This window comes from Convolutriloba macropyga, chromosome 8 (assembly GCF_964194025.1).
Source record: "Convolutriloba macropyga chromosome 8, txConMacr16.3, whole genome shotgun sequence".
Taxonomy (NCBI): Eukaryota; Metazoa; Xenacoelomorpha; order Acoela; family Convolutidae; genus Convolutriloba; species Convolutriloba macropyga.
In genome coordinates, this window is record NC_134475.1 from 21,551,463 (window position 1) to 21,563,853 (window position 12,391).

At 35.8% G+C, this 12,391-nt stretch overlaps 1 protein-coding gene across 1 annotated transcript; it reads left to right on the plus strand.

Moving 5' to 3' along the window:
• Nucleotides 1–2,836: 2,836 nt before the first annotated feature.
• Nucleotides 2,837–10,293, plus strand: LOC142344004 (interferon-inducible GTPase 5-like). The gene is made up of 2 exons (XM_075395443.1): nt 2,837–3,106; nt 9,195–10,293. Exons 1-2 carry the CDS (start codon nt 2,849–2,851, stop codon nt 10,077–10,079), a joined length of 1,143 nt encoding a protein of 380 aa, XP_075251558.1. The 5' UTR covers nt 2,837–2,848; the 3' UTR covers nt 10,080–10,293.
• Nucleotides 10,294–12,391: the final 2,098 nt, after the last annotated feature.

Here is a 12,391-nt window from a genome sequence, read left to right on the forward strand (position 1 = left end):
CCAGAGACGATATTATAAGATTGCGGTTCTATTACTAAACGGTCAAAATAACTTTCAATTTTTGTAAGGGTTTCCGTGTTAACTGAATTTGGCGGCATACACATGTAAGTTACATAGATGACGGTTTCGACGGTTCCGTTAACTCTCATAGTGAGTGCCTGAAGTCCATTTAAATTACACGATTTAACATCTTTTGCTTGTAGAGATTTTTTAATAAAAATAGCAACACCACCTTCTCTTTTTTTCTGTTGATATTAACGAGAGGTCTATAACCCTCTAGCAACATTGATTTTGTGTGATGAAATTCCTTGAGCCAAGTTTCCGTCAGACAGGTTGCCGGCGGTTTCTCGCTTATTCTTTCTAGTAACACTTGTAGATCATCAAACTTCTGTTTAGTGAACGAATGTTTTGAAGCATGATTTGGAAACAGTTCGAAATGTTTATCGATAAGAGTTGAAGTTTTAAATTAATTGATTAACTAACTAGCTATGCAGGCCGCCAGACACAGCCTAATGTAAAAAGTTTACAGATGATTTAAAAATTAAAATGGAAAAAAAAAACAAAAAAACAAAAAACTCAAAACAAAAGCAAAAAAGGAAAAAGAAAAGCAAAAAACTTTCAGCAGAATAGTAGTATCAAATGGAATCAATTCCCGCGAAAATCACATGAAGAGAGGAGCAATGATTACAAATCTACTCTTCCTTAACCCCTGTCTTTTCAAAAAGACTGCGTATATCACAGTCCGAAAAGACTACTTGCGGAAATCACAGACATAGTTAGGGACAGAGAACTTTGCTAACCAAAGGTTTTACCAGCTGGTGGTTTTCTGCAGTGTCAGGAGCAATAATAATACTAAATTTTAGAATCCTAATAAAAAAATAAAATTGCTCTTCCGGTTGAACTTGATGGGAAATTTTGAAATATTGAAACAGAAAGCACATTTCAACAAAAATCAAGAACAATTATTTTGATTCAGATTTTGTTTTCTAGTTCTCATCTTATTTTACTATTTTTGTCGTTTGGCAGCGGGAGATCTGACGTCTACATCATCGTCCTGAACATTACGCTTTTAATGGTTGTGAGCTTGTCTAATTCTTCTATTTCGTTCACCCGAACGAATTGAGGTTTTTGTTCGTTGTTTGCAACGAGCACGGAAACAACGCAATTGGGTGTTGTTGTAATTAAGTTGCGTTTCGTCCTCTGCTTTGATTTGAGCCTCACATTCAGGGAGTGGCTCGTTTATAAAGATATTGTTTCCATTGATTGCGTTCTTCTTGTTTCGTAAGGCTCGTCTTTTCTTAAAAATTTCTTTTTGGACAGCAAAGTAGATGAACGTGCAAATAACAGTAGGCATATAGTTGTACTTCAATTGACCCGGTACAATATGGCAGGTTTTCATGCTGGGTCTCTCCAGGTACACTCCAGAAAATTTATGAAAAAATTTCAATGTTTTGAGGGTAGCGTCCAGTACACTTCGACTATCAAATGGGGGGTTAACGATTAAAACGCTATCTTTCCTTGAGTACCGTTCCTGTGCTCTGAGCCTATCGTTCAAGTTTTTCTTGTTTTTTGTTAGCATTTCAATTTTTTGGTCTTGTTCGACAAAAGTTTTACGAAGCTTAGATACTTCCGTTTGTAACTCCTCTTGTATTTGTGATGTTTGTGTGTTGTTTTTACTCACGATACCATTGGACATATCCTCCGTGTTAGTTAATTCCATAGTCCAGTCAATAATAATAGAAAAAAATAGAAGTTCAATTCAGTTGTTTTGATCAAAAAAAGACAAGAAAAGATTCAGTTTCGATAAGCTAGCTAATGTTTTATAGAGTAGAAACATCAAGGTCAAAAAGAAGAAAGAAATAGAGCAACCGCTCGGTATGAAAACTATTTGTGTGATATGTTTCGGGTATTTCCATTTTTAAGGCAAACATCAACTAGTTTTGCTTGCTCACTGTCACTGGAGTCCGCAAAAACATAAGTTTCTGCTCGTAAAACAAAGTTTTGAATAACACTGACATTTGCGGCTAAATGTAATTGCACCAGTTTTTCCCAAAAGAAAGGATCGATGTTTGTAAATTTTGGCAATTTGAATCGCTGCTTCAGTTTTTCGGGTTAAACCTCTGGTCAAAATGCCATAAGGTATCTACAAAGGTTGGATTTAACGAATTGGAGTACCTCAATCCAACTTGAAAAGTAAAGCTCAAATTTTATGTTAATTTTAAAAAAATGACCACAATTTTTAAATCTTTCGGTTCGAAAAATGATTTTCAATTTTTAGAATTGGGCTCATCTTTAGTTTTAAGTTTCAGACAAAGATTATCTTTTTGTACAACACAAGTTTTAGGGCTAGATTTCTCTTGTAGAACTACTTTTTGCATCTTTTCAACTAACTGCCCAGCGATAGCTTTTTCATATAAAATAAAAGATAGACAGCTATTCTTGCAGTCATCACTTTCTAGAGCTGTGAACGGTCTTTTCATTTTCAGGCAAGATTCTTTTTTACTTGAAGGTTCGTGCAAGTTCTGAATCGTGTTGCAAGAGTGTAGAGATTGTCTAAACATTAATGAAGTTTATTTGGATGTGTCAAGTTTTTCGAACGTTCGGTTGCGCTGCAACTTTTTTGAACTAATTATAAACGGAATGCACTCACATGTTTTACTGTTATACTACAGAACCTTATTTCTCATAACAAATCATATCAAATCTGAATATAACAGATGAATTACTATCAAGTCAAGCTTTTCTCTCTAACAGCTACCAAACACCTAATGATAAGTAAACAGTTCTATTTATAGTAGCATATCACGTTATTGACATCACGTTGCGCGCTGTGCAAAGTAGTTATATTATGGCTGGTTTGAGAGATCAGCAACGGACCAAAAACGAAGCTGAGAACTTTAAGCGATACAGAGATAATCTCAATCCAGAACAGCTGTATGAGCAACTCAATAAGGACTTGAACGAATTCAGAAATCTGAAAGTGAATGCCGCTTTCATCGGAGCCGCCAAATCGGGGAAATCTTCCTTGGTCAATGCTGTTTTGGGTCAACCATTAGCGCAAGTTGAGCCCAATGAGACGGTTGAGAAACCAGCTGAACCTTATCAGGTATTATAACTATTTGTTCTTCGCCCTAGTCGAGACCTGGAAATATTAAAAGACTGTCCTCGAAAGATATTGGGTATGAAAAGAATTTGTCTGGACCTAATGTGATTTACTTTGGCTGGAACTAAGACAACTGTCCTAGAATTTGGCTGGAACTAAAACATAGGTCCTGGAATTTGGCTGGACAATAAAGGTGTTCTGGAATTTGACTGGACCACAAAGGTGTTCTGGAGTTTGGCTAGACAATAAAACATGTCCTGTAATTACGCTCGTGACCGTTATAATCACTTGTTTTCAATTTTCTGCAATCGGTTAAGCATTTGGGGTGATTTAAGAAGGGCAAGAGTTCGAACCCGGATGGTGTCGGAACTTTTTAGTTGGCCTCATTTTTGCACATGAAAAGAATGTGGCTGGACTTATGGAAAGAATTAGCCTCGAATTTAACTAGGGTCCTCGACCGTGTAATTTAATTCAATATTTACCCCCAACCTGGAGTTAATAGGTCTTTTCATAAATTTCAGGTCTCGACTAGGGCGGTAGCTTATGATTCTGAGCAGTACAATCTGTGGAATTTTTTTCAGGAAAAAAGATATTTCTTATTTTTGGCTTATAAATTTTTTTACACTCCAATTTATTTGGAGTGTATTTAAAACCGGAAGTAAAAGTCAATGCAGCATGTGATAACTAAGTGTTTAGGTCAAATGGTTGAACGAATTGAAGAGCAGAGAGAGAGAGAGAGAGAGAGAGAGAGAGAGAGAGAGAGCGAGAGCGAGAGAGAGTGAAAGAGAGAGAGAGAGAGAGAGAGAGAGATGAGAGAAGGATTTTCTAATCATACTTGGTTTTTGAGAACGAAAGGCTGCGCTTTTGGAGTGTGTTTGGGCGTTGTCTTTTTTTTACCACTTAGGATGAGTTCTGGTGGAGCATCTCTTTTTTATCGAGAATTTTTTGGAATGTTTTTAAAACAGAGTGTTAAAAATAATGCAGCATGTGATAACTAAGTGTTTAGATCAAACGTCTGAAAAGCAATGAAGAACAGAGAGTGAAGAGTATTTTTTGATTTCACTGCCTCTTGGAGAGACAGAGAGAATGAAAAGTAGGTGTGAAAAAAACTTTGCTGAGCAAGCAAAAATTTTTTCATCATGTGCTGGTTCTTCGAAGCAGATTTTTTAGTTTTACTTCGACTTTTCAGGCAATGTGGTTTATCAAGTAACTGCATGCTTGGGAGCTTTTTGATATTTATGTGCAGTCTTGATTTATTTTTTTGATTTCGCCGCTTTTTCTTCTTTTTTGTCGGTGGTAATTTTTTGAGTTCATAGTGAATCTCGGAACTGTGTAGAACAGTTGCTGACTTTCCTTCACAACCACGTGAAATTGTCGTGAACCAATAGTAACGAATCAGACAACTAGCTTGAATTTGCTCAAGTAGTACCTTAAGTCGCGATAAAGATTTTAGTTATAATGCAGGTAGTTCGAGTTTGAGTTTTAGTTTTGCATTTTTTCCGTATGATCTTCACGTACGATGAATGATTACAAAATATATTGACAGGCTTAAACATTTTGATACGGCTTTGAAAAAACGCAGCATTAAATTTCGCTTGTCATGCTTGCCATTTATTGGTCCTCGTTTTTCTTGAAAACGCTTGTTTTTTAAGTAAGCTGTAAAAACAACTCCGCTTGGTATTAAAGACGAGAGCTTCATTTCTGGTCTTTTGTAAAGTCCCGTCGCTCGCTCAATTTTTCACTGATCGAATCACAACATCAAACCCCTCGATGGTCTCAGTAACTCGAGCAGATTTATGATCTGTTTTCGATCAACCAAACAAAACCAAACAAAGTTTTTCCATACGTCCTTATTTCTGTCGAGAATTTGAAATAGGAAAAAACTTTTTACGAAATATCTCACAAATGAACTTTAAATCTTCGTCTCTGAAAAATACATTTCATCCAGTACCACTGCCAATCAAGTGCACGCTTCGTCAGGGTATACCCAGTTACCGATCCAAGTAGGTTTAAGAACTTCTGGGCAACTCAAGTCGACTCCCCTCTGATCGAATCAAGTCCCTCCTTGTCTAGACCTGGAGTTATTAAAAGAACGTCCTCGACCGATATGAAGCGTAAAAGAGTGTCTTGTACAGATTTTTGATATGAAAAGAATTTGTCGAGACTTTCAATGATGTCCTCGAAATTGGCTGGAACTAAAAAAAACTAAAAAACACCGTCCCTGAATTTGGCTTGATAATAAAATGTGTGCTGGAACTTGTCTGAACAATAAAACTAGTCCTGGAATTTGGCTGGACAATAAAACGTGTCCTGGATCTACGCTCGCAACCGTAGCACTTATGAAAACAATTTGCATTGACTTTAACTAGGGTCCTCGACCGCGTCATTTCATTCAGTATTTACCCCTCTCTCACCTGGAATAATAGGTCTTTGAATAATTCCAGGTCTATAAAAGAACCTGCCCCAGCTTTCTCTGCTCCAGTTGGTCTCATCAGAGCAAATTTTGGTTAGGATGGCCTGGTACCACAGGTGCCCAGAGCCCCCAAAGAGTCTGATCAATGCTCGTACACTTCATCATGAGAGACATTCAGCAAGCATGAAAGCTGTATTTTTTTGGGGGGGGGGGAGGAGAATTTGCGTTTTTCCATATAAATTTGTGGTTTCTTTAACTGAGTCGAGTTTTTGCAACTGCCTCTGATATCATAAATGTGGTTCCAATTAAAACAGTTTATATTCATAAAAAAACTAGGATAACCGAAACTAAAGTAAAACAAAACTTGTTTCATAAACGGACTTATGAAAAACTTTGAATTGTCGAATTTGATACTTTGAAACTTTGAATCTACAACTCAATTTATTGATTGTATTCAAGCAAATTCCTTAAGCAGGCACATTTAAAACAAAAACAAAACAACAAAAAAGGGCAACATCAACTCTAAAAACCTATTTTCCCGTATCTGTACACGAACATCTGAGCAGCTTTTTGAAAAAAAAATCGCAAATTTATTTTGTTGCTTATTAAAACGAAAATTATTTTTTGAACAAAAGTCAGCTTTTTTCAGAAACCAATCTTTCTGGTATTCCTTTATTCCTCTGTCTCAATTCTAGAAAGTTCATTCCATATTCTCAGATATCTTCTTTATCATACACGCTGTTCCCGATGGTAGAAATACGGAATCGTTAGTTTTCATTCGACATATTCATGATCTTTAAAAACACTTAACGGAAACCTTTATATATATTAAACCAAAACGACCATATCCTTTCGGCCAAAAAATGGATAGATTTTCGTGAAAAGTCTTCCCATTGTCTCTGTCATTAAAATGCCTTGATTTGAATAGTTTTGTTCTGAAATTAACTTAAAAAAGCAGAAATTGCGAACACAATTTTATAAAAGACAGCGACTGCGAGTAATCTGAATTGTATTTGGACCCTAAACAACGGTTAGACCTAAACCGGCTTTTCCATTGCTGTTTGTCCAATAGGAAAACGTAATTACTCCAAATGTTTTGGATATTGTGGATCATGTAAAAAAAAGAATATCAAAAATAATTGAAGCATTTTGGATTATTATTGAGTTAATTTAACAAATATTCGTCAAAATTTTAATTCAAGAGCGCTCTCAGAAAAAATCAAGCCAAACGAGCCCTTTTCGAATCAAGAAAAATTGTGTCAGTAGTTTTTAGGTGTGTTTATTGGTCAAATTTAAACAAAGTAGACGAAGAAGCTTATTTCGTGTTACTTTCAATGAAAAAGGCTGATTATCAACAATTTTAGTCTAAAAAATTTGACCAAACAGCCCAGCAATATATTTTTATCCTTTAGAGATAAAATCAAAAACACAATGGAAAATGTGAAAAAAAACAACAAGTTTAAGTCCTGTGTTCACAAAACTCTAAACCTCAATAAATTTGTGGAAAAATAAACAAAAATCCAAAAAAAAATTAATTGCAAACTCTTTTCTGGACAGGCTTCTAGTGATACCACTCACAGGACCCTACGATGAATATATAAATCGGCATAATATGACTGAACAAAAAAACCAAAATGGAGTTTGTAACTCCTCTTTATTAAAGTGGATCGGATCAAAAAGATGAAAATCTTAAAAACTTAGAGAACTAGAACAGACTACCTACTCATATAAGAATTCTAAAGATGTCAACAAACTTTGAAGACGGGTATAACGTCCTCTTTTCAGCGAAATTGAAAACAAAATGCTCTTAGACTTACAATTTGAATCCTTATTCTTGTCTAGAGAGTGAATACGTTCTCGATTGCTCTAACTTAAAATCAATAAACTTTGATAATTGCTACTATCTTCACTAAATATTTGTGAAAATTTAACTTAACGGTTATACTCATGAGCTAACATGTTTCCTCTTGAAAAAAGTACTGCAGAATAAAGCAAACTCAAAATTTAGCAAATACTAACAAAAAGTAAAAAAAAATTGGGGTGTTCACGTTAACAGAGTTCATAATCTGATCACGTGTGACATAAAAAGCAAACAGAGGTGGGACCATGACCAATACATGAGTAGAACTGAACATAACACGTACAGCTACAACTTGTTCATACTCGTTCTATGCCGCGAAATTCATGTTGTATTCGAATCTTTGTTCAACGAGATTCTAAAATTTCAATTCTATGAAGTTCACATTAAGTTCCCAGATATCTTTTTTATCATACACGCTGTTCCCGGAGGTAGAAATACAGAATCTCTAGTTTTCATTCGATATATCAAAATTTTTTTAATACATATAACGGAAACCTCTATATATGTTAAGCCAAAACAACCATAAGCTTCCGACCGAAAAAATTGGATGGGTTTTCATGAACGCCTTACGATTGTCTCTGTCACTAGAGTGCTTTGATTTGGATAGCTTTGTTTTGAAATTAACGTAAGCAAAGCAAAAAATGCGAACACAAACACAAAAAAGACACCGACTGAGTGTAATCTGTACTTTAATTGGAGCAAAAACAACGATTAGACCGACATCAGCTATGCCATTGCTGTTAGTCCATTTGCAACACGTAATGGTTCCGAGTGTTATGGATAATGAGGATCATGCAAAACAAAGAATATGAAAACTAATACACGCATTGTGTATGATTATCGAGTTAGATTCCTCAAAATTTTACTTCAAGAGCACTTCTATGAAAAACTCAAGTAAAACTACCCCTTTTTGAATCAGGAATTGCTGTCTTTATTGGTCAAATTTAATGTAGACGAAGAGGCTTATTTTGTGTCACTTTTAATGAAAAAAGGCTGAGAAAAGTATCAACAGTTTTAAGGACAAAATTTGATTAAACATCCCAGCAACACTCTTGCATCTTTTAGAGATAAAACCAAAAAGACAATGAAAAATGTGAACAAAAACAACGAAATTAGGTCCTATGCTCACAAAACTTTTAACCTCAATAACTTTGTGGGAAAACGAAATTCAAAAAATTTAATTGGATACTCTTCGCTGGACAGGATTTCTAATGATACCACTCACAGGACTCTACGATGGATATATCAATCGGGATAATATGACTGAACAAAAAAACAAATTGAGTATATAACTCCTCTCCCATTAAAGTGGATCGGATCAAAAAGATCAAAATCTTAAAAACTTAGAAAACTAGAATTTATCAAATTGTCTGAAATGAGGAATTTATGAAATTGGCATTTTTCAAATTGGCTGAAATGAGGAATTTATACCTGTCTTCATAGGCTCGTTGAGAATGAGCTCAATTATAGAACTCTTATCTGAGTAGATAGTCTGACTCAGATAAGAGTTCTATAATTATCAACGAGCTTATGAAGACGGGTATAAATTCCTCTTTTGTAACAAGCCAATTTGACAGATGCCGTTAAACATAAAATTTGAAGCCTTTATTTTATTTGTATATTAGAGTGAATACGCTCTCGATTGCTCTAACTTAAAATCAGTAAACGCTGATGATTGCTATTATGTTCGATAAATATATGTGGATATTTGACCTAACGGTTATACCCCTGATATTACATGTTTTCTCCTGAAAATATAAACTGCATACTGCAACAAACTCAAAACTCACAAAAAGTGGAAAAATTGGGGTATTCAGGTTAACAGAGGACATAATCTGATAATGTGGGACATAAAAGGCAAACGGAGGAGGGGCCATGATCAATACATGAGTGAAACTGAGCATGGCACGTACAACTACGACTTGTTCATACTCGTTCTGAGCGGCGTAGTTGACGCTGTATTCGAATCTTTGTTCAACGAGGTTCTAAGGTTTCAACGGAAATTTTTGGTTGTGCGAACTTGTATTGACGAAGATATTCGCCGAGGCGCAAATCAAAATAGAGAGGAAGCTCATGTTTTTGGATCTGTCCGTACCCAGTTGCTGGGGAACCTCAGAAATTTGGCACCCGACCGGATGAACGATTTGCGGCTGTTCTTGGTGAATAATTACGATACAGATCGTCACGACTTTGCCCAATTCAGACAAGCGCTGCTAGATATGTGCCACGTTGCAAAGCGTGAGGCTTTAATCTACCAGCTGAACGTGACATGTGATCAAGTTCTTCAGATGAAATACGAGGAGCTCAAGAAAAGGATCCCAACAGTTTCTCAATTGGCAGCCATCAGCACTGGAGTGCCCGTACTCGGATCCTTTATGGAATCAGCAGAGGTCATTTTGACAAGAGAAATTTTTACCTATATGCAGCAGTTTGGGTTGGACCGCGACAGTGTTCAAGCTCTTGAGATTGCAAATAGGATTCAGGGAGGACAACTGGAGGAATTCGTGCGAAGATCTCTCAAAGATCCAGTTTTAACAGGAATCAGAGAGGGAACTTTGGCATACTCCCTGGCTGGCAATCATAGAACTGTGCAAGCTGTAGAACAAGTTGCAGCTTTTACAGCTGGGATGGCTGCAATTTGTGCAAAAATGGGGGGTGCCCTTAACTCATGGCAGGCTGGGTTACTTGGGGCTCTGTGGTAACAGCTCTGTGTGTTGGTAGTTATTTGTCTTCAGAGAACTCTACTTCACAGCTATTGCGGATATTGACTGAACTGCACAGGGTGGCGGGAGATAAAGAAAAGGAATGTCGGAGGCTCAAAGTGCAAGCAATGCAAAGATGCCAATGAGAAAAATTATGTTTTCTTTTCTATCATGTTTTTCTTTTGCGCCCGTCACCTCCCGGATCGAGATGTCAGCGCCGTTTCAGCGCATTATTTATGTAACAAATGCGCTGAATGCGCTGAAATGCGCTGAAATGTGGAGAAGGCGCTGAAAATTCAAAATTTCAGCGCAAAAAGCTTACCTAATAATGCGCTGAAATGCGCTGGAACGTTGTAAGAAATGCGCTGAATGCGCTGAAATGTGGAGAAGTCGCTGAAAATTCAAAAATTCAGCCCAAAAACCTTACCTAATAATGCGCTGAAATGCGCTGGAACTTTGTAAGAATTGCGCTGAAATACGCAGATTTTTCTAGAAATTCAGAGCAAAAACCTTACATAATGCGCTGAAATGTGCTGAAATGCGCTGAAACTTTGCATGAAATGCGCTGAATTTTCAGCGCATTTCAGCACACTTCAAGGTCATTTCAAGCTCAAGGTCATTTTAAGCTTCCAAATTTTTGGTTAACCAAATCGCCCACATTTTGCAAGTTTTGTCAACTTCATAAAATTTCAGGGCAGTGCTACAAAAGCATTTGTGATAAAAAACTTTTTGCCTATAAATCTTTGATGTCAAAGAATGAAATCGAAGACAGAAAATTAAGAAAAACCGACTAGCGTTTTGAATAATTATATCTCATTTACATCTCGATTTCCCATTGCAAACACATGGAAGAAATTCAAGTTTGTTCAAGAGTTCCTGATGTCAAAAAGATACCTTAATCTCTCCTCTCCGCCTAGTTATTTTGGCTATATGGCAAATCGTTACCTTAGATTCTCTTAAACTTAAGAGTAACAATCACAACAGACCAACTACTCAAGAACAAATCCTCTAAAAAATGTTTGGAAGAACGACTTCAAAAAATTACAAAATATGAGAAAATACTTGGAGGACAAATATTTTCCAACTAGTGCACAAACGCAAAACTGATAATAAAATACAACGATATACGCGTACTGAAAGGCCGCTTTAGCATAAATTTTTACATTTTCTCAACTTAATCTGGGCCCAAAAGTCATTCATTTAGAAATTTATTGTTTACAGAGGATTAACAAAACTTGTTCCCGGAACATTAACAAACCCAAACTTTAGATTATTAATTGGAAGCGCGGTTCAATTAAATTATTATGGCAAAACCGAAACTCTCATCTTTTCAATGAAATTTTGAATAATACCAAGCAAAAGTTTAGCGTACTCAGTTTGATCATTATGATGGAAATCAATATGACAAGATTGAGAATCAATATGAGAAATGAATGGGATGAGAATGGTTACGGACTAATACAATTTTGAAAACATTTTGGTGCCTATTTTCGACTCTTCACAAAAATTTTCAAAGAATTTTGTACCAAAAATTAAGAAGAAAAGTAAGCGGACAACGATTTTGTCTGAAAGTTAAATCTTTTTTCTCAGGAAACCCCAACAGTACTCATTGCTTACGATAGGTTTACAGAAGCAAGACAACACTCACTACTATCCTTTCAAATAGTACCTCCAGTTCTCTAATATGAGGATTGAGAACTTCATACTACTCTTGTTTTGATTTTCTAGAGAGACATATCTTCTGTCGAGAGATACAAAAGAAGCACAGAAACAGCATGGAAAATTGATATAACTGAGATGTCTTTTAAGAATTTCATTTTTTCAGGGGATATGGAGACTTTAAATTTTTCACTTTTTAATTTTCCACGCTTCCGCTCAGCCAATATGATCATTTAATCTTTGCTGTAGGAAATTTCTTGGTTATCGGGGATTTTTAAAAACTCAGGATTGGTATCTTTAAAGTTTTCAAACTTTGAATCAAAATATGCTCAAAACATATTTAAACTATTTTTTTTTCCAAATATAAGTTCGAGCGTTTACAGTCTAAAAAAATTGCGTTAAATTAACATATGGTTGCTCGGAAATTGATGATAGAGCACATCTAGTTGGAGGATTTTTTGTGGACTTGTTCAGCTAATTATTTTAACTACACAAAAAATTAGCCTCATTGTAGTGTTAAAATAAACTGATGCTACTTATCTAAAGCTTAGAACAATAAGGCTTAAAACAACTGCTGCCTAACAAATGAAGTTTCGTGATCATCCTAACTGTCCAAAAAGGAAGATATGAATGAACAATTGTAAATTCTTTTT

What these genes read in the sequence shown, in the direction of transcription:
- LOC142344004 (XM_075395443.1), top strand. Translation starts at nt 2,849, where the DNA reads ATGGCTGGTTTGAGAGATCAGCAACGGACCAAAAACGAAGCTGAGAAC. An exon ending in AACCAGCTGAACCTTATCAG is followed by an intron (nt 3,107 to 9,194) that starts GTATTATAACTA and finishes TGGGGTATTCAG; the next exon opens with GTTAACAGAGGACATAATCT.